The sequence below is a fragment of the Phyllostomus hastatus genome, unplaced genomic scaffold (genome assembly GCF_019186645.2).
Source record: "Phyllostomus hastatus isolate PE091 unplaced genomic scaffold, TTU_PhHast_1.1 phas_contig_635, whole genome shotgun sequence".
In the NCBI taxonomy this organism is placed as follows: domain Eukaryota; kingdom Metazoa; phylum Chordata; class Mammalia; order Chiroptera; family Phyllostomidae; genus Phyllostomus; species Phyllostomus hastatus.
Window position 1 is genome coordinate 78,322 of NW_025333926.1, and position 23,482 is coordinate 101,803.

The 23,482-nt window shown below is 37.6% G+C and overlaps 1 protein-coding gene across 1 annotated transcript; it reads right to left on the reverse strand.

Moving 5' to 3' along the window:
* Positions 1-9,438: 9,438 nt before the first annotated feature.
* LOC123825388 (gastrula zinc finger protein XlCGF26.1-like) lies at positions 9,439-11,034 on the reverse strand. Its single transcript, XM_045848757.1, has one exon. The coding sequence runs from the start codon at positions 11,032-11,034 to the stop codon at positions 9,439-9,441; it is 1,596 nt and encodes a 531-aa protein (XP_045704713.1).
* Positions 11,035-23,482: the final 12,448 nt, after the last annotated feature.

Here is a 23,482-nt window from a genome sequence, read left to right on the forward strand (position 1 = left end):
CTTCTTTCTTATGTAGTTTTACAGTTTCAACGATTATTATAAGTTAATCAGGTGACAGTGAGTTATATGATACAACTTTCTACAAGTGTAAACAACACAAGAGTATATGTATGAAGGCAGAACTGTGTATGGGAGAAGAGCACTTCCATTCTTATTTCCTATACCTACCACTTTTAGCAATACATGTCTGACTTTTTACATGCATTCTAGTGTCCTTGTGCTTCTCAGTCCTCCCTAGAAGAAAAAGTGTAATTTCCCAGCCCTAGTACATTGTGTGATATTAAGGAATTTCACCAGGCTCCTTTAAGTTACCTGGACTCTTACTTCAAAGCACCTTAGGTCCATGCCCTTACTTTAAAGAGCACCAGGGTTTTCAGTTTTAATTGCAAGTGCACACTCAAATTATTTTGTGACATTTAGTTAAGGACTCAGGGATGACTCACAATTCTATTCTTGAATTCCAGCCTGCAAATTACTCCTTCATTTTTGAAATGAGGTCTATTGAAATATGGTGTTAAATGCAGTGGGAAATTAAAATCACCAATAAAAGAATCACGTTTATTATTTTGTGATGGGAACAAAATATAAAGGACATCAGGTATCAGTTGACATCATAACTCCTCTGCAGATCTCACTTTCTCTGCTGAATGTGCTGGCTCTGAATATGAAGACCAGTCAGGTAGAAATGGCCCCACAGTCCAGATATAGGACAATGGAGATTGTCTCTGTGTTTAAAAACCCACACACAATCTTGGGATCACTTTTCTTATTAACTCTATTTACTTTTACCTTACTGTATGCTGCTTGAACTCCACACACTTACATATGATTTCCAAATACCTGACCACAGTCAACTCACACACAAATTGACTTCTATTGACATCCTGTGACATTCTGGCTCCTTCAGTGAACCAAAGACCTAAAGCAACTCTATTTTCTTCACATTTATAGAAGCAGTTAATTTGTGTCTTTTGTTGTATGTATATTTTTCATTTCAAAAGACAGAAAGGCTATGAAAAATATGATTAAATTAAAAAATTTAATATAGTTCTACATGAACCATGGCACATATTTCTTCCTATCCAAATTTGCTTTAAGATAATTTTTGAAAAGATTTTATTTATTTATTATCAGATGGCAAGTGAGGGATAAAGAGAGGCATAGAAATATCAAAGTGTCTATGCATCTGGTGCATCTTGTACTGGGGGCCTGGCCCTCAATTATCACATGCACCATGATGATTAGGATTCGAAATGACAAACCTTGAAATCCCAGGCCAGCACTCAATCTGATGAACTACACCAATCAGGGCCTAAATAAGTTTGAAATACATTCTTAGATTCTTTCAGAAATTTTCTCATTGCAGTAAAATTGTTGCTTTAATGATTCTTATCTAATACAGAAAACATGACAAAGCATCAATTTCCCTTAAACTTGCTATAAAACTATCTTATGCAAATGTATACAAATAGTAGATTTACAACCATTTTCAACAACTATGTCCTGCAATAGTACCCTATATGGGTCATCCCTCAACAAAAACAGAGATTGATGAGTAAAACAGAGATCTAATAAAGTATCTGACAGATGAAAATCAAAGGGTCTTTCCTAATCAAGAAATCAGCTGTTTGAGGACTAAACATTCAGAATCTTTTGAAAAAGTCTGAGTGCATTTGTAAACACATGACTATTCATATCTTTTAAAGTCTTGCTCCATATTCTCCCTCTTTTCTCGGTAAGGAAAAAACTAGAAATGCAGCCTGAGGGTTTCCTAGTGTGATACCAGGTGAAGCATCATACCTTCAGCAGGGCACTGCAGCCCAGGCCCAACCTGGACACACCCTAAGACCTCAAAACGCTCATCACTCTTTATTCTCTGAAGCCATTTCATGAACTATCTCTGGATGTCTCTCCTAATCTCCCTAAAATGTTTTTTTTTATGTTACAGGGAGTCTGTTGACACTTTAGGGTATGGGATAATCAATTTCAATACACAGACCAAACACTAGATATCTTTGCATTTCTTCCACTTCCACCACTGCAAGTTCAAATTAATGCTAAAAGGTTTGGGTGCCAAATGTATGAAATTTCTAGTTTATCTAAACAAGGTATATGTTTCCATTGTGTTCTGTTCACCAGAATAATTTTCATAAGTGCTTCAAGTTCAAAATGTGAATTTTATTATCTGTAACATGCTAACTGAAATAAGCCAACCACTGAAACACAAATATCATATGATCTAACCTAGAAGAGAAATGTAATGAACAACAACAACAACAAAAAACTAACAATCAAAATGGAACCATGTCAGAGACATGGGAACAAGGGAAAGATTGAGAGGAACCCAAGGAGAGGGGGAGGGGGATAAGGGTGAAAAGAAGGGGAAGCAACTAATTAAGGACCATGTATGAGAGATCCAAGGAAATAGGGTGGGGATTGAATGTGGGGATTGTGGAGGGGGCTGTTGGAGTAAATCAATGAGGGAAATACTGGACAAGTGTAATAGAACAACAATCTAGTATTTAGAAAATAATAAGTGGAACAGCAAAAAATGTTTCCTTTTCTCTGTCACTTCCTCTACCTACAAAAATCAATCAATCATACAAATGAATAAGTATGAAATAAAAACTGTGTTGGTAAAATAAACATTATCTATGCAGGGTTATAAGTGATGGTTAAATTTCATCATTAAAACAGGAAACATAAGATACATTTCCAATAAGAAGTGGAAGAATTAGGGCACAAATGCAGTGTGAATCATACAGTTACAAATACTATTCCAGCATTTGTTTGTTTGTTTTTTATCATTCTCCCTGACAACTTTTACATTGACAATTTCTAAGAATGAGGCATGTTTATGGACAATCTTTCAAGTACAAGCTATTTGCATTTACTTAATAAAATCACCATTTCTTCTGTGTTGTATCTACCATACAATCTCTCAATAGGAACTTATCCTTCTCTTTCCAAGAAAAGCCCAGTGCTGCCTCTAGTGGTCCCTTAGTAGAGCATACTTTCTATAAACCTGAAGTGGTCTTTCTAGAGCTGCGCACCCTGAATCTAATGAGTATGAACTTCGATTTTTATATAATCCCCTGCCTTCTCTGATGCTTATGTTCACCATTAGAAATTTTATATTGAGTTTCTGTGTTTTCCAGTAGCAATGGATAAGAATGATCCCTATTTAATGAAGTAAGAGCTTTATTCATACTGATTGCTTCCCAGAGAGCACTGGATATTGATGCTTTGGTTAAAGTACAAAAATGGTAACATAGTTTTTTCTAAAATATAAGACTACTGGAATAAACACTAAAGATAATGCACAATTAGAATGCATCCTTGTTCCTGAGATACACAACATTAGCTGACTTTTCACACAGTGTGACTTGTACTTTCTCTGTGGCTTTTCACATTTTCACAAAATTTCCACAGTTTGGTAGATTTCTTTTGTATTACTGGCTCCTATTGGCTTTCATGCCTTGAAAACATGTGGAAAACAGACTATTGATCAGATGTAAATATCTCTAGGTTTCCTAACATTTAAGTTTCCAAATAAATAGTTTATGTTGAAAACTAAAATTCACACAAATGTAAAGGTATGCTGAACACAGTTAAGAAATTTCCAAATGATAGACTTCCAATTTCCAGAAATACTAAAGAAAAAGAAATCTTTAGTAATGAAATAGTGGTCACATGCACTTCAATTTAATTTTAGAGTAGCTAGTTACAAAAACCCTATAATAAATTCACTCATGTCCCTAGGCTGGCATAGCTCAGTGGATTGAGCATGGGCTGCGAACCAAAGCATCTGCAGGTTTGATTCCCAGTACAGGGTCATATACCTGGGTTGCAGGCCATGGACCCCAAGCAACTGCACATTGATGTCTCTCTCTCTCTCACTCTTTCTCCCTCCCTTTCCCTCTGTAAAAAATAAAGTAAATAAAATGTATTAAAAAATTCACTCATGATTTTTCAGTTACCTTAGTTTTGAAAACAAATGGGTGTTTTTTCCACCATAACGCCCCACATGAATACTAATTGACAGTAACCACACTGCTAATCTTTAACATTGAGGAAGAAAACAATACATATATTTCTGATATGTGAACATGAATATCAGGACAATTTTTGATTCAGAACATGAATAAATGCTAAACAATAGGCCATATACTTCTCTGGCAAAATATCCAGAACAAGAGCCCCTAAAAATAATTAAATGAAAGGAATGTCTAAAACTGTAAAACACAATGTAGCATTGAGAACATAAAAAGTTATGAAAATATTTTAAAAACAAAATGCTTTTCCCTACCATGGTCTCAATTTCCCAGCTCTTCTCTTCCATATAAATTCAAATCCAAACCACATTAAGATACCACCCTTTGAATTCTAAGAACTAGTGTCCAAAAAACAGCAGAGACAAGTGTTGGTGAGATGATGGAAACGGGAATCCTAGTACACCATTGGTGGGAAATGTAAACTGGTGAATCCACTAGGGAATCAGTGCAAAGCTCTCACATAGTAGTTTACAAAGGAAAACCATTTGATCAAGACATCCCAGTAAGCAAATACATCCAAAAATTAGAATCACTACCTATAAGAGAAACCTGCATACCAATGTTCATTGGAGCATTCTTTACAAAAGCCAATTCATGAGAAGAATCAAAATGTTTAACAACACATAAATAGAAATTAATATTTCATATAAAAGGAATAATAATGGGATATTTATTATTCAGTGATTCCAGACTAAAAAGTATTGCCCTCTGTACCCACACACATGAACTAAGAGAACATTCTCCTAAGAGAAATAAAGCAGAGGTAGGAAAAAATGAATAATCGCTGTCAGGTATCATATACATGTAATCTAAAATAAGAAAGCCTAGGGGTTGTGATCAAGATTACAGAAAAGTTAAACCCTATACTCAAATGCTCCATGAGCACATCAGAATTACAACTAAGATTCAAAACAACCATCGTTCAGAAACCACCTGATGTGGATATACAGGAGTTCCACCAAAAAAAAAAGCACAGGAAAAGGAACATCGAAATGAGTAGAAAGGACAAAAATATAAAAATTGTACATCTCACATTCCCAATTTTGTGTAATGGTTCAATACTAGGAGGCACAACTTGACTGTAAAAGTTTCACCTAAAGAATGATGGTTCCCAGCATGACACCTGAAACCCCCTGCCCCCCTTAACCACTGGTGGGAAGACAAGTCCCCAGAACCTCTGGCTGTAGTAACCAGTGAGGGGTTGCTGGAGGGACATGGCAGGTACCTGGAGTCACCTGTGTTCCCCTTAAAGGGCATGAGAATGGAATTACAAGGAACCAGTCACTCTGAGTTTCAGCATCATGGCAGCAGTTGGACATGCAGAGAGCACATGAAATGTTTGGCATCATGGTGTGAGCTGGAGAGGCAACTTTCTCTGACAGATGTGCTGTCATAGGTAATTGTTCCCTTTCTGCAAGAACACCCCACACCACCACCAGACTCACTAGGACCAGCACCATACCCGCAAGTCCTACCACCTGACTACAGCTGTTAGCTCTGCTCTGGTGATTCCCTGATATCTTGCCCCACCAAAACCACAGGCCCGCCAAAGAATTTTCTAGAAGATTTTCCACACATGTGGCCTGTGCTGATCCTGTGTCAGAGTTTTTCTAATATCCATCAAACAGGTGACCTGACTACTGCATATTCCTTAACACCTGAAATGTGACTCCTGGCCTGATGTCAACCCCAGCAGGCCAGTTTCTCAGTTTGACTTCTCCTGGGCACCTCTAAGACAAACTAAAGTAGCAGCCATCCGAAGATCTTTTTGTATCTCATAGCAAGTCACCTAGCAGGGCAGAAGTGGCAGCACAGGTGGATATCCCCAAACTAGGACATGGGGCAGACAGCTTCATTTCATGCCAAAGCACCACCAACAACCTCAAGTAACAAACTGGAATAGCAGTCTTACTGGTAACCAGAATCACACTGAAGTAGGTCCAGCTTTGAGGGATCGACCCCTGAACAGGTGATGTGCCCCAGCACTCGGGGTTGGACTCTATTGTTGTGGCTTCTCCCCATAGTAGACTGTCCCAGGTGTAAACCCATCCCATTCAAGTACAAAAGAACTCAAGGCTAAATTACAAAAGCAGGGTGTACACTGCCCACACTGGTAAGGAGGGCACAACAGGAGCCCCAGCTCGGGTGAACAGGGAGCCTGTGCCAGTGGATTCTATAGGACACTAACTATGTAAGTCCATCTTAAAGGCCAAGAAACATAGTACCTCTACCCTATATACAGAAACAAACACAGGGAGATGGCCAAAATCAAGATGAAAAATATTGCCCTAACTGAAAGAACAGAACTGAGAAACATTGAAATTAAGAGCTATCTGACAGTAACCAGAGGGGACTTGGGAGGGGATAATGAGAAGGAAAGGTAGAAGGGTTTTTCAGGAACAAGTATAAAGGACACATGGATAAAAGCGAAGGAGGGTGGAATCAGTGGAAGGAGGTGGGGGGTAAATGTAGACAACTGTAGTTGAACAACAATAAAATCAAAAGTAATAAATAAATAAATAAATAAATAAACACTTTCATTTTTCAGTAAAGAAAGATCATAAATATTCAGTAAGCAGTTAAATGTCACTATTACACACCTAGATTCTAAAATCAAGTCCAGATCCAATGTCTTTGAATACTGTCACCTGTCAAATAATAACAGTATAGAATAATCAAGATATATTGCTTGTTAAATTGAATCAATAAAAATAAACTTTATTGACATAATTAAAAAATATTAATTCAAACTCTGAAATTACAGTTGTTTGCAGTTTAAAAAAATATTTTGGTGTTGCTGAAGAACAGTTGTCTCCACTTTTAAAAATTAGGATTTGCCTTGCTTGTGTACCTCAGTGGGTGGATCATGGGCTCAGAACCAAAGGGTGGCCAGTTCAACTCCCAGTCAGGGCACATGCCTGGGTTGTGGGCCAGGTCCCCTGAGGGACCATGTGGAAGGCAACCACATATTGATGTTTCCCTCTCTTACTGCCTCCATTCCCTTCTCTTTATAATAAATAAATACAATATTTTTTTTAAAAAATTAGCTTTTTTTTTAAGCAGTGCACCCTAGTTCTGGATAGTGAGCAGCAGTTCTATACAGGACAGCAAGATGAATTGAACCACATCTTTTTTCCCCACAGATTCGGGGGCATGTACACAGCAGGCCTGCAGCAGCTACATGTGAGGATGAGGCCAGATGCTGGGAGACTGTAGGAGACCCCAGGACATGTGATTTCATTAGGGTTCATGTGCAGAGGACTTTGGGGTTCTTGAAATAAGTGTAGATTGTTCAAAATGAACCAAAATGACAAGATCTTGGTAAACGTCTGTGCAGAGGGTCTTATCTAATGGTTATGGCTGGTGAAAGGCCTGAGGTGGAAGGAAGACTGTTGCTCAGAGCAGCTGCCAGTAAGTGAGGTCAAGAAGGGACATTTAACTGTGACTCTGTGAGATGCTGCCTGGTATGTGAAATTGCAGGGGAAGGTTGTGGTGGTTCAAGGATACTAGTTACAGAAAATAAATGCCACAACAGCAATATTATAATGTAGCATAGCTGAACTCTTCAAAAAAACCTTATCATCTACACTTATTACAAGAATGTTCCACTAGGTACAATGGAATTTATCAATATGGGGGAATTTTTCCACATTATTTAATGTCAAAGCCACCAAGAAAACAAACTGCTAATGCCGTAACTGCACTACATTATGGAACAACACATTGTTATCTGTAAACCTGAGTAATGTTAGAGACATTAAAATGTGCCAGCATATTCACCTTTATTAATAAAAATATAAGTTCAAACAGGATCTAAATTAAAAAAATCATAGTACAATTGTGTTACCTTTTCTAAACACACACACTGGACACATTTGGGGAGTGTTATTGTTCTTGTAAATTATCATCTCATGCAACAGTTTTCTTTGGTTTTCTACCTGGAGGCTAAGTGTTCAGCAAATGTGGACATACAACAATGTTCTGCACTGACAGATGAACTGTTCATATTACCTCACATATCATGGATGACTTTTTATTCCAACAATATCAACTAATATTTAACTATGACTACTATCATGAAGATACATCAGGATTTTAATAAATTGACATTTTCTTAAAAGGGAGGGTGTAGAAAAGTATTTAAAATTTTTTAACATTTCTGTGCTTACCATCACACAAAATAGCATGACTTACATTGTAACATACAAAAACATCCTGAGTAACCTTAAAACAGCAACTTTATTTAGATTTTTGATACATTGCACATTATATTGTGCTCAATCTTCTACAGAATGTAATTGTGAGTGATGCTCAGCTAATATACACAAGTTCACAGGGTTGTTAAAGGAACCAACACATCAACCCACTGACTTTCACACACACACCAGGGAATAAAAACAGTAGCATCAACTGCTAGGGAGACTTGGAATCAATTTCATATATCCTTGTCAAAATATTTCAAATGCTGTCAATATACAATAATTTATATTCTGAGTAATTATACCTAACTGGACATCGGTCCTCTTGACATTTTGAGGCACACTGAAAAGTACTGATTGATATTTTTAAACTTTCTGTGATTCTCTATAATAAGTATTCTGATTTAGAGTAATACCTGGAAGCTATAATTAAATCTCTACTCCAAATTATGTTATTTTGAAAGTCATTTTTCATTTACATACTTTCCTGAATTTTTACACCTTTCAAGCCACTTCCAGCTATAAGTTCTTTGAGATTATGGGGACTGTATAAATTCACAAAAGCCTTTCAAATTTTATGAATGTAGAATCCCACCCCACTATGCATTTCAATACATGATGAGGCTGTAGGTCCACGTATATGATTTTCTACAATTTCCCTTTCAATGTTTTTTTATATTTTTTTATATGGTGTGAAATCTCATATGTACTTATGAAGAGAATGTTGAAAAAACCTTTAATTTGTTGAGTATGCTTCCATTATAGGCTAAAATCTTCCCATAATTTCTACATTTGTACAGTTTTTCTCCAGATGGATATCTCCCAATCTGGGTAATGCAGCTCTGGTCACAAAAAGACTTGTTATATACACTGCTTTTATATGGTTTCTTTCCACTATGAGTGACCTGATGTCATAAAGTGTTGCCACAGAGTCCACATTTATAAGCCTTGTGTCCAGTATGAATTCTCTGAAGATAAGTAAGGGTTGGAAGTGGCTAAAAGCTTTATGCCATTATGTACATTTAAAAGGCTTCACTACAGTATAAATATATTTTATGATGAATGAGCATTGAGGACTGTTTAAAGTTTTTTGTCACATTAGGTATATAAGTAAGGAATTACCTCTGTATGAATTATTTGATGTTGAGTAAGGTTTGAGGACTATAAAGTGGTTTATTACATATTCAACACTTACAAGGCTTCTCTCCCATATGAAGTTTCTGATGCCGAGAAAGCTTACAGGACTGGCGAAAGGCTTTACCACATATTTTACATACATAAACCTTTTCATGGGAATGACCACTCCGATGTAAAATAAGGGTTAAGGAGCAAGTACATGATTTGCCACACTGTATACATTCATAAGCCTTCTCTGCAGTGTGAGTTTTTTGATGATTAGTAAGTGTTATCCATTGCCTAAAGGTTTTCCCACATTGTGTACATTCATAGGGCTTCTCTCCAGTATGAATTTTCTGATGATTAGTAAGTGTTTTCAGGTGTCTAAAGGCTTTGCCACATTGTGTACATTCATAGGGCTTCTCTCCAGTATGAATTTTCTGATGTTGAGTAAGTGTTCCCTGGTGTCTAAAGGCTTTCCCACATTGTGTACATTCATAAGGCTTCTCTCCAGTATGAATTTTCTGATGATTAGTAAGTGTTTTCAGGTGCCTAAAGGCTTTCCCACATTGTGTACATTCATAGGGCTTCTCTCCAGTATGAATTTTCTGATGTTGAGTAAGTGTTCCCTGGTGTCTAAAGGCTTTCCCACATTGTGTACATTCATAACGCTTCTCTCCAGTATGAATTTTCTGATGATTAGTAAGTGTTGTCAGGTGCCTAAAGGCTTTACCACATCCTGTACATTCATAAGGCTTCTCTCCAGTATGGATTTTCTGATGATTAGTAAGTGTTGTCAGGTGCCTAAATGCTTTACCACATTCTGTACATTCATAAGGCTTCTCTCCAGTATGAATTTTCTGATGTGAAATAAGGCTTGAAGAGTGTGTAAATTCTTTTTCACAATGTGTACATTTATAAGGCTTCTTTCCAGTATGAATTCTTTCGTGGCAAGTAAGGCTTGAAGACTGTGTAAATGCTTTGTCATATTGTATACATTTATAAGCTTTCCCTGCAGTATGAACTCTCTGATGACAAGTAAAGGTTGAGGACCACCTAAAGGCTTTTCCACATTCTCTACACTCATAATGCTTTTCTCCAGTATGAATTCTGTGATCTTGTGCAAGATTACAGGACTCTGTAAAGGCACTGTCTCCTTCACTACATTGGAAATTTTTCTTTCCTGTATAAATTTTCTGATATTCATTGAAATCTGAAGACTGGCTAAAAGCTTTACCACATTCTCTATATTTACCAGGCCCATGTCCAGTGTGAAATCTGTGATGATGAGTAAGGGTTGAGGTAATCCTAAATGCATTGCCACATTCTTTACACATATCAGCCTTTTGTCCAGGATAAATACTTTTATGTAGATTTACACCTGAAAAACAATGACCTGTTTTACCACAGTCTTTACACTTGTGTTCTTCTCTGGTACCTATTTTGTTAAGTGTATTTAGATTAGGTATTTGATTGAAGACTTTCATGCATGGTAAATATTTGTAAACTTTCTCCCCAACAGCAATATTTGTTTCTTCAGTGCTACTTGAAGATTCCTTTAAACATGTGATATATTTACTTTGCTTGGTTTTCAGCTTCACAATAGGAAAATCCTGATGAGTATTGTGATTTGACATTTTGGTCAAAGACTTTACCACCTTCATAATGGCTATCTGGAAGCTGAGTCTTCTGATGTACTTTAGGATTTGACTCGTGGATAGAATTCTTCCAATTTGCATTGCATTGACTACTTCTGTCTGAGTCCCATGTACTCTAGTGAACATTGAACACAGAAAGGCCTTTTGTGACATCTGTAACTTCATTAAACCTGTGCACTTATTCCCAAATAAGCATTCTGCAATCCCTATTAAGCCATGTTTGTTGTATTAAAAATCACTCACAAGTTCATTAAAATATTGTACAATTAAATGAAAAATGTTATTTCTAAAAGAAGCATATTTCCTTAGTACAGGCATTATCAAATTGATCCCATTTAAGCTTTATGCATGCATTTTAAATGACCACATTATAAAAATTATTGACTGAAAATTTATTCTCACTCTACATTTTAAACAATTCAAATGATTACACACACCACAAATTATTAGATTTCCTAGATTTTGCACACTGACTTTAGGACAGGGGTGTCAAACTCATTTTCCCAGGGGTCACATCAGCCTCCAGGTTGCCTTCAGTGGGCCACATGTGATTTTAGGATTGGGTAAATGTAACCATTCCTTCACTAGGGGAAGGAGATCGATACTGCCACCGGGTATAAACACAGTGCTGGGCTGGATAACAGAAGGTGGAGGGCCACATTTGGCCTGGAGGTCCTGTGTTTGCCACTTGCTCTTTACAAGAATACATACACTTAAAACATTATTTTAAGTCTTCTTATTTGGAAACACATTGATCTGCAAATGTAACTGATTTAAATTGGAAGTTTTCCCAAATTTGTAATATTTCTCACATCTTTAGATAACAAGGATTTTTCATGAATAATTTTTCAAACTTAGGTCTCTCCATTTAAACATCTTTTCTATCTTGTCACACACTCCTTTATCAGTATCAAAGGCACACCTCTCATATCTTACCAGTGTTGCTTCAAAGAATAAATCTTCTCTTCCTGACCTTTGCAAGAAGTCCTGGTTGTCTGCAGATGACACAGCTGAAAGACACAAAATAAAGTTTCACAGGTGTGAAACACAGGTCAATGTACATTGAACTTACAAGGAATTTTTAAATAAATCACAGTGTTGAGTACTTCAAAAAAAAACTTTGAAATGTTTGCAGCAAGACCAAGTATGGTACAATGAGAAAAATTCACATAGAAAAGGAACAACAGTTGCTTATACTCAGGAACCACTGAGCTCACATTCCCTGGCACACAGTGGAAATAGGATAAGAAAACTCCACATTCCCAGTTCTTTTCTAGACACATAGAGGGTCCAGTGTGTTCAATGATCTCACAGTTTTCAAGCATCTTCAAAATATGTGTTTCTGTTTGGCAGGACACACAGTGCTCACACCATAACAGCACATGGTGAATACATTAAAGTGCACACTGAAAAGGAATGGTGATACTTGAAATACCACAGAAACCCATGGACTGAAGATCAATATCAAGCATAAAAATATACCCTGGGCTTTGAGAAATAAACTGACACTATATTAAACTTGCTCCTCACACACACTCAAAAACAAACACACACCACTTGTGTTTATCAAAATTAGAGTTTAAATTAGGGGTGAATGTTATTTTTTTTTCTCTTAACCTGGAGAAAGGAAGTTCATAAAGCCTAGTTGTTTACAGTTCTGAAATTCAACAAATATATCAAGACAGGAAACAGAAAACCAATTCAAATCAGAAAATTAAAATATATCTACAAAATTGGCACTAGGTGTATTGAAATGTAATACCTACTGGATAAAGAAGTGAAAATACCCACCTGAATATAGAAACATAGAAAAATATGACAACTACTTAATAGTAGCAAACCTGTAAATGACCAAAATAAAAATCAAAACAGAGAAAATGTAAAAGTAAGCCAAACATAGAATGGGAAGCTGAAAAACAGAATATTCAAATTGAAAAATACATTAAAATATAGAAACATCAAGCAGTTGCCTGTTTATGTCCCCAGCCAGGTAACAGGCCCACAACCCAGGCATATTCCTTTTCCCAGAAGTAAACCAGAGACCCTAGCTTTAAGGGATGTTGCTCCACAAACTGAGCCACTAAGGCAAGGGCAAAAGCTAATAGCTCTTAATTCACTAAAAAAAGAGATTTGTAGGGCATTTTTTTTTATTATAACACCCAAAGGAAATGTAAACCAGCAAAAGTAAACAAATAGCATTACACCAAATATAAAAACTCCTGCACATTAAAGCAAACAACCAGTAGGATAAAATCACATCCTGTAGAAGGAAGAAAATTTCTGCAAAGTGTACCTGATAAGTAGTTAATACCCAGGTTATATGAAGGACTTTTACAAAACATCATGATAAAACAAGTAACCCAATTTTTAAAATGAACAAATATATGTCATTAACTAATTTATTAAAAAAATCAGGAATATACAATGAGATCAGACAGATTCTATCATAAATGGTCTGAGAGAAACTGAACCAATACACACAAAACATTATAAGTAGACCACTTTGTTATGACATGTACCAAAATAAACTTCAAGTGGATTAAAACCTAAATTTAAGACCTGAAACCATGAAAACACTAGAAGAAAGGACAGCTGACAAACTCTGTCATGACTCTTAAAAAATATTCTTTTAGATATAACATGGTAGGTAGAGCAGACAGGAGAAAAAAAAACTAAACAAGACTACAATAAAATAAGTTTTTGCAGAACAATGGAAATCATCAAGAAAACAAAACAATCTAGTGAATAGTGGAAGATACCCACAAATAATGCTAAATATTCAAAGGATACAAGGAACTTACACGACTCAAAACAAAAAAACAAAACAATCTGATGGAAAAACAGGGAGCACTGGCTTGTGTGCTCAATGGATCGATTGCTGGCGCCTCTGAACCAAAGGATCGCTAGTTGGATTCCCAGTAAGAGCACATGCCTACAGTGTGGGCCAGGTTCAGTTTTCATATTGCACTTCTGCATACGTGCTGAACAGACTTTGTTACACCAAAAAAATTATCTCTCAACATGTCACCTTCAAGCGATGAGTCATGATGTGTTTATGGAAATTATGAAAAAAAAACGGACTGCAAATATAAGTTCCATGTTACTGAACAATTACAAAAATTTAATTGTATGCACTGCATACATTTTTTGTAAAGATTCTATTTATTTTTATAGAGGGGAAGGGAGAGAGAAAGAGAGGGAGAGAAACATCCATGTGTGGTTGCCTCTTGCCCACCCCCTACTGAGGGCCTGGTTTGCAACCCAGGCAATTGCCCCAGACTGGAAATGCAACTGGCGACCCTTTTGTTTGCAGGCTGGGGGTCAATACACTGAGGCACGGAAGCTCAGGAGACCACATACATTTTAAGGCAAATTGTAAACCAACTTTGTTTCTTAATTTCATAGTATTAACATTTAAACTGATGTCTCAAATGAAGCATTAAGAAAAAAAAAGCAAGCATCATCATGAGGGAAAAGGACAACTCATAAGCTGAGAAAAAATATTTGGAAGCCCTGTGTAGTGTGGTTCAGTGGACTGAGCCCCTGCCTTTGAACCAAAATGTCAGCAGTCTGATTCTTGGTAAGGGCACAGGCCTGGGTTTTGCTCCAGATCCCCATTTGGTGGTGTGTGAGAGGCAACTGATCAATGTGTTTTTTAGGCATTGATGTTTCTCTCCCTTTCTCCCTTACCTCTCTCTAGAAATAGATAAATAAAATATTTTTAAAAAAATATATAGATAAAAAGACGGTGTCTAAAAGACTCTCAACATCTTGTGTCTTTTAGGAAATGGATATTAAAAGAAGGAAAATTGAAGAAAGTGCACATTCAAGCAACAGCAAAACACCTGCTGGAAAGGTCAGAATCCAGAACACTGAGAAAAGCAAATGCTGCTGTGCATGTGGAGCAAATGGAGCTCTCATTCCTTACTGGTAAAAATACAAAATGCTACAGTCACTTGGGAAGGGTTTAGACATCCTCACACAACTAAGCAAACACTTATTACATAATCCAAAAAATGTGCTCTATAGTATTTAACCAAAGAGCTAAAAATGTTATCTACACTAAAGCCTACATGGCACTATTTTTAGAAGTATCATTCATAAATTCCAAAAATTCAAATCAATGAAGATATATGTGAACAGGTGAATAGAAAAAGAAACTGAAATATATACAATGAAATATTATTTAGCACTAAAAATGATATATCAAGGCATGAAAGAAATGTAAATTAATAGAATTAAGAGAATTTATTCCATCTCACCCACTGCTCAGTTTGTTAGAGCATCATGTGCATGTTAGAGCATACATACACAAATGTCACAAGGTATATGTCACCCCAAAATATTCAATTGAGGATTCGAAAGAGACATTTGCATATATGTGTCAATGGTAGCATTAAATACAAAAGCCTGGTAGGTGGAAACAACCACCAGGTCAATGGATAAATACATTAAAAATTGTAGTATATTCAGTGCCAGCTGTTGTGGCTCAGTGGATGGAGTGCTGGCCTGTGAACAAAAGAGTTCCTGCTTCAATGTCAAGTCAGGGCTCATGCCAGGGTTTCGGGCCAGGTCCCCAAGAGGTGTTGCACAAGAAGCAAATACACACCAGTGTTTCCCTCTTTTTCTTTTTCTCTTTCCCTCTCTCTAGAAATCAACAAAATATTTCAACAAGTTATACAAATGCAGTACATATACACAATGGAATACTGCTCTGCCTGGAAATAGAAAATATGTTCTCACCTGGTACCACAAAGTCAGACTGGAACATGTGCTAAGTGAAGCACTTGAGTCACAAAGACACATGACACAGTCTATCACTTAGGTGAGTTATAATGGAGTGCAACTCAGAGAAAACAATAGGTAGTTACCTGAGCCTTGGTTTTACAGAAAAATGAGGAAGTGATTGTTTAAAGGATATTGCCACATTTCTGTGAGATGAAAGTTTCCAGAATTCAGATGCACAATTAACCAGATAATCTTCGTGTGACTTAACTGTACAACTAGAGAAAGTTTAGAAGGTAGATCTTTATTTACATAATTTCTTATCAAAATTTAAAATAAAAAAATATCTAAAAGAGACAACTATAAATCTTTTGCTTTTTAACTTTGACTTTTTATTAACTTTTAGTCCAGTTTATGTAAGAATCTGTGAAAAAATAAAATCCAGTGTATAAAATGCTTTGCTTATCATTTGTAAAGCTAACTGAAAATTAAGCTGTTGAAGGGTAAGCATTTACTAAATTAAATAATAGAATATTCTGGGGAGTCAGTAACTGATACACATTTGACTAAAAAAGTAATGTGTATTAAGATACCATGCAGATTTATACAACAATCAAATGCAGAAATACACAAAATGTACCCTTGCCTTGGTTATAAGACGACTAAGTATTTAGGAAGCTAAAGCTTGATTAAGCACCAAGGCACTAAAAAAAAAGCTTCTGATTTTTAAGAAAAAAGTATGTTTTGTCACTTTCTGTTATCAGCATGTATTTCAATACTTTCCAGTGCACCCAAAACCTCCAGGACCCCATTCCATGTCTTCCAAATCTTGAACTTCCTCTATTTCTGGATAATAATCCTTTTCACAAATGCACTGTGCAATGCGTTCACCCTTTTAACTTCAAAGTCTCCTTTGCCAAAATTGAACAGTACAACACCAGTATTTCCTCCATAATCTTCATCTATGACACTAGCTGCTACATCTAGGAAGTGTTTTTCAGCCAAACCAGAACATGGAGCTACTCTACCCTAGCACCCAGCAGCAAGAGTGACCTGAATGTCGGTTTTCAAAAGGGCTTTCACCATAGGTGGCAGTGTGTGAGCATTGGTACTATACAGATCACAGCCACCTGCTGGTCCCAGGGGTGGCCGTGCTCCCAGAGCAGAAGGAAAGGTATCCCTGAACCGCCATCCTCTGCAAGACACTACTGCTTGCTGGAGGAGATGGTGTGTACCTCTTCAGGCCATGGCATGCCAGAGCAGAATGTGGGCACGGGTTGCCACTATGAAACAAGAAGGCATGAATCAAATCAGTTCAAAAATTACATTCAACTTGTAACAGCTTTTTAGAAAGATTTTATTTATTTATTTTTAGACAGAGGGGAGAGGAGGTTGAGAATCCCCACTGTGAGGTGGCCTCACATGCACCCTGTACTGGGGACCTAGCTCACAACCCATGCTTGTGCCCCAACACGGAATCCAGCCATGGACAGATATAAAAGGAAGACTATTTCTGTAACTCAAAAGACCAAACAGAGGTTGACCATTAAACAACCACAGAAAAAATCAAGATACTTCATGAACAGTGTAAGGAAAAAAAAACAGACAAATGGGCACTTCAATGTAATGTCAATTGCCATATGTCTCATTCGTATTTCAATCGAGTCCTACAACATCTTCAGTTACTTTCATTTACTTCCATTATCATTTACTTTCCTAATATGTAAAAATCCCTAAAAAGTTAAAGTTTGGAGAGTTTGTCATATATAAGGAATCACCCTGAAAAGGCAGTAATGATAATGACTGACTGAGACTGAGAGATGCGGGAGTCCAGGTCTTTCTCTTAAAGGGCCTGACACAGACTTACATGAACACACAAGCTCTGACCTTCAGCCTTGGGAGAGCAGATTGAAAGGTTCTATGAACATTAAGGGAGAGTCTCAACTGTCTGGATTCAGGGCTTATGCTGGAGGTAAGGACATTCTCCCACAAAGAAGCCATCTGAGGCCATTCTTCCCTCTCGAGCCCTCCCCACAACAGAGCTAGAAGGTGCTATATCTGAGTCCACTCCAACCTGGCTAATGTTATAGTGATTCCCTCAGTCCTTGTGATTCCCTGAGGCCTTGCCCAATCCACTTGAGAATTCACCCAAACCATATGCAGTAGGTTTTCCATACAAATGGGCCCTCTTGCCTCATGGTGCAGACTCTCCTAAGTCTCTCAAGGAGGCTGAATCTGCCCTCTCCATGCTCTGTACCACTCACTCAGGGGCTGTGGAAAAGCAAAATGACATTTTCTTTCCATATTTTAGTGATGTTCAAGTAGAGTTGTCTCCATTTTCCCCATCACTCGCCAAACATTGCCATCCCTACTTCTCCACATTGATCCCCACCCTTTAGTTTTTTTTCATGTGCCCTTCATACATCTTCCTGAAAATCATTGCCCTCTACCCCCATTATCCCTTCCATCTCCCCTCTGGTTACTGTCAGTTTGTTCTTTATGTCCATGTTTCTGGTTACAGTTGGCTTGCTTGTTCATTTTTAATTTTTTTTCTTATAGGTGAGATCATATGGTACTTGTCTTTCACTGCCTGGCTTATTTCATTACCATAGTGTTCTGCAGATCCATTCAGGCTGTCCCAAATGTTAGGAGATCCTTTTACCCTAAGAAACCTGACACACCTATTCTAAAGAACCTATGCACACCATTGTTCCTGGCAGCAGAATTTACAATTGCCACATGCTGGAAGAAACTTAAGTGCCCAACAGGAAATGAATGGATCTGCAAACTACAGTACAGGTGCACAAGCACAAGGACATTTTTTAGTGAAACGGAAAAGTAGATTTTCTCAGGTTGGGGAGGTGCATTATCATACAAGAAAATCACTAGAATAAACTTTGTAGGGACTTGTTTGAATCCCCAAGAGGGTTAAAAAATATAAGTCTGAAAACATGACACATGTTCCCAGGCTTCCTGGGATTTCTGTGACAAACTGCAGGATCTCAACCACTTCCTTCATGAACCCTGTTCTTGGCACAAAAACAAGTCTTAAAAAAAAGAGAAGAAGGCTTAGTGTACAATTTCTAAGCAACATGCACAGATTATCTCAGGTCCCCAAAAGAATGCAAGAGGAGTCTGACCATGGTTACCATCACAATCCAAAAATAGCTTCATTGGATACACTGCACTCTTTTTAAAGATTGCATCTATTTATTTTTAGAGAGGGAGGGCTTCGGTGGAAACTACTAGTAGTATAACAGAGGTCATTGGAGTCAAAACATAATTCTGAAAGCATGTAGGAGCATAGAATACTGTTGGAGACCAGCTGGCCCTATATGACAGCAACAGAAATAAGCCTGGGTTTTCAAAATTCTTTCCACTGAAGCACAGCTTCCAAAACCACACTGGAAGGTCTGATGTCCTCTGAGACCTTTGTGTTACTCACTTGTGACATCTGCATCTGCACTCTCACATACCTGGGGGGGCGGATATGGACTTTTCTCTGGAAACATCCCAGCTCTCCTGCATTTGTTCCAAAAATGTGATCAGGACTGGCTTCGAAACAACCAGACCTGTGTACAAAATAAATATTATTATTTTTTAAAGATTCCCAAGTTCTAATCCATTTTGTGGTTAGGTAAGAACACTGCAGGAAAAGTAAAATATTCTAGAAGATTATTTTGCAAAGTCCTATTTCCTGAAACACCTTAATTGTTCTAATAATACATACATTTCTTCAACTGGTTTCTAAGGACCATAGTTCTTGAAGCCTTTATTTTCTACAGGATATAACCTCCAAGTTCTCCCTTGTGATTATGAACCTGAAAGTCTACCATACAATGTCAAGTCCCCAAAAGATGTTATATGCAAAAAAATCCTGTGGGTGGAGCAGGCAATGTGAAGGAAGTCAGACTCACCCAGGGAGACCAGGTTGCTGTAATTCTCCAACATCACATCTGAGTACAATTTCAGCTCAGCTGGGTCTAGGCATTCCCACTCCTCCTGAGAGAAATCTACTGATACGTCTTTGAAGGACAAAGATTCCTGGGGGAAAAGAAGAGACAAATTTATGAAGGAGACACAGCACAGTTCTCAGTGTCATCTAACATGAAAAGTTATAGAAGTGCTTTTGACCTAGGAGATATCCTGCATCATTCAGGATGGCCACTTTGACTCTCTAACACTCTCTAATGTGTTTTGTAACATCAACAAGTGAGGATAATACATGTCTACAAATCCACTGCAAAGACATTGCCATTCAGGAAAATAAACTTTAAAATGAAGGGACACACACAGACATATGGATTATTGAGTATTGTATTTGTATCATTCAGAATCAGCTGTGTATACTTCTCAGCTACAAAGGGCATGGTGAGTTGAAAGTGTAAGAAACTTCTTTAGGTTTCATTCAGGCAAAAAATGATGTAGTTTTGTTAAAATGCAGATTTTGATTTAAGAGTTGTGAGTGAGGCCTGTGTGTCCTCATTTTGCAGAAGCTCACCTGTTTAAGTATGTTTGATTGATTATTCTGTTACAATTGTTCCATTTCACTCCCCTTTTCCCCTCCATCCTGTGAAGCCCCTGCTCTACAATTGCCTGAATAAGTTCATGACCATGGGTCATACTAATAAGTTCTATTACTTCTCCATTTCTTATACTATTTTAAATTCTTCTATTTTGTACCCACCATTTATGCTTCTTCTTCTTCCCTGTACCTTCTCCCCCATTCTCCCTGGACCTCACCCTGCTCTTCACCCTCCATAGGATCTCCATTTCAGTGAATTTGTTCCTCTTCTCATTGTGTGCTTAGTGTGTGTTGCTTCTGGTTTTGCTTTATAGGTTCAGTTGTTAATAGTGTGAATTTATTGTCACTTCACTATTCATATTTTTGACCATGTTCTTTTTCTTAGATTAAGTACCTTGAGCATTTCATAGAAGGGCTTGGTGATGATGAACTCCTTTAACTTGAACTTATCTGGGAAGCACTTGATTTGTCCTTCCATTTTAAATGATAGCTTTTCTGGTTAAATTAATCTTGGATGTAGGTGCCTTCCTTACATGACTTTGGATACTTGTTTCCAGCCCCTTGTTGCCTGCAGGGTTTCTTTTGACAATCAGCTGCTAATGTCATAGCAATCCCTTTGTAGGTCACACTCCTTTTGTGTTGCTGGGTTTAAGATTATCTCCTTGTCTTTTTTTGTGTGTAATGGAATTGTGATCTGTCTTGACGTGTTCCTCCTTGGGTGCAACTTCTTTGGGACTCTAAGAGCTTCCTTTACTTGTTTCGCCTATTACCTTCACCAGACATGGTAGGTTTCCCTTCATTATTTTTCAAATCAGTTTTTCATTTCATAGCTTCCTCTACCCCTTCTGGTACCCCTATGATTAGAATGTTGGAAGGTTTAAAGTTGTCCCAGAGGTCACTCAGCCTCTCCTCATGTTTTCAATTATTGTTTCTTCCTACTATTCTGGAGGAATGTTTAAGACTGAAAACTGTACTGGAACAACAATTAAAATTTAAAAAAAAGTAAAAAAAAACGAAATACAAACATAATAACAGAAAAGAAGTTAGAGCTATTGTTTATTAGTGTTTTATTTCTTTGAAAATGTTTCTGTATCATTTGTGGAGACCTAGATCGTAAGAATTGAACTACAATTATTTACACATTTATTATATGATTCTTTTAAAATCACCTGAAAATATGAAAAGTGATAATGTAGAGTGTGTCAGCGACATGAGTGTGCTATATGAGAAAAGTGTGCAGTAACACAGCCTCACTGGTTACATCCTCCATGTCAAAAAAGAAACAAACACTAATCTCCATGAAATAATTGTAGGGCCTTGATTTCCAAAGCAAACAGAAGTTAAAAAGACAATGAAAGTGTCTGTTTGAAGTGGGATATTTTTTCATATCTCTCAGTAATTTCCTGCTACAGTTTCATTAATGATAAAGGAAAACTATTAACTCTACAATAAAAGAGCACCTCAGTCTATTATCTATCAGGTGGATTTTAACAATGAATATTCACTGACTGAGGCATGCAGAAGGATATGTCATTGGTGAAACATCAGTGGTGAAATACATAAATAACAAAGTACTTATATGATCATAATCATGAGTAAACATCCAGTTTTTCAATGTCAATCCTCAGGTACCTCTCATATTCAGTACACTAATTGTATATTTAAACAGAAAGTCTTTCTTATCAAGTGAGTGACAATGCCTCTTCTACTGACTGTTCTTTTTCAAAACATTCAGAGTGATTGTCCTTGGAAAATCTACATTTTCTTAACTCTGATGCACAGAGGTAATGCTTCAGCCATATGAACTTAACCATATATATCCCTGCTTCACCAATACCGGAGGCTCTGATCCCATCCCAACAAAGATATTGCACACAACTGCTGTTCAAGGTTGACCTGTCACAGAGGAGAGTAGTTCAGTGTTTGAAGATTATTGGTTAAAGGCAGGAGTTCTTCATCTGGGGTAGTCTAGATAAAGAGAATGCACAGATGGCCCTGGGACAAACAGGAAACTATTGTACATACACTATTGCCCTTGAGAATCATAAAATGAAACAGAAACAAGTAGTTTAAACTAACTTCACTACCCAAGAACATCAAACAAAATAAAATAATGGTTGCTGGTTCTGACTCTAATCACAATAGGAGGAATCAGGGGTACAAACTCTGACTCAGGGCACATCTTTTACCTGAGAAGCTGCCATGCCCTCCTGGTGCTGATCCTCCTTATACTCTGGGTTCTTTTCTCAGGAGACCATATGCTGAGGGGTCAAATTTGCATTTTGAGAATGTGTTTTCAAAGGCACAGCCCTTTTACTTAGTCTCACCACAATCACTGGCAGAAGGACTTGGAAATGCTGAAAGGTCCACCCTCTTCTCTCCTTTGTCACAAGGAGGCAGGACAATAAGATGCCACAGGGAGACCACACTGAGGTTACTTTTCTCTCTTCATGTGCTGGCTGCTCCCACAGAAATCCACAAACTGCTACAGCAAGAACATGGGCTGCTATCCTGAATGCCCCACCCAACAGAACATTTCATTATCTTCCTTGAACAAAGCCTGCTCTCCCCTCTCACAGATGCATTCCAGAGCCCTCCTGCTAATCAATGGCTTCACCTGAGCATCACCTGGGCCACCCTCATTCAACAAGGATGACCCGCCCAGAGTTTAGTAAATCTGTCAGGGAGCACAGCTGATGTCACTTCTAAGATCTCTGCAGGTGATCTATATAACAACCAGAAGGGGAGCAGTTTAGGTGTAAAAAGCAAGCGGTGCCCTGTGCAATCCAAGCCCCACTTTGCTTCCATAATCTTGCTTGCTGCCCCTGCAATTGTTTTCACTACTTCTCTGAACAAAGGTCTCTGTGTGAAGTGTGTGTTATTAAAGTCTGAGGATATCAAAGTCAGCTTTGGCACACCTGCACCCTGGGAGAAATTCTGACTCCATGGCCCACGAACAGTGAGGCACACAGTTTGTTTGCTGTACTTTACTTGTGATATTAAATACTGAGGGATGGGCTGGCTTCCAAGGCAATGTCTCTTAGCAGAAAATTCTCAAAAGAATGATGGAGAAAACTCAGGCACGAGGGCCTCAGTGATTCTGTGAAAATGGGCCCTGAGCCCACCAGCAGAAGACCGGTCAGGGTTTGGGGACCTCTCACTTATATTCTGCACTCACCATTGCCAGAGGCTGGGCAGCTAGTA

What these genes read in the sequence shown, in the direction of transcription:
- LOC123825388 (XM_045848757.1), bottom strand. Translation starts at nt 11,034, where the DNA reads ATGAAGGTGGTAAAGTCTTTGACCAAAATGTCAAATCACAATACTCAT.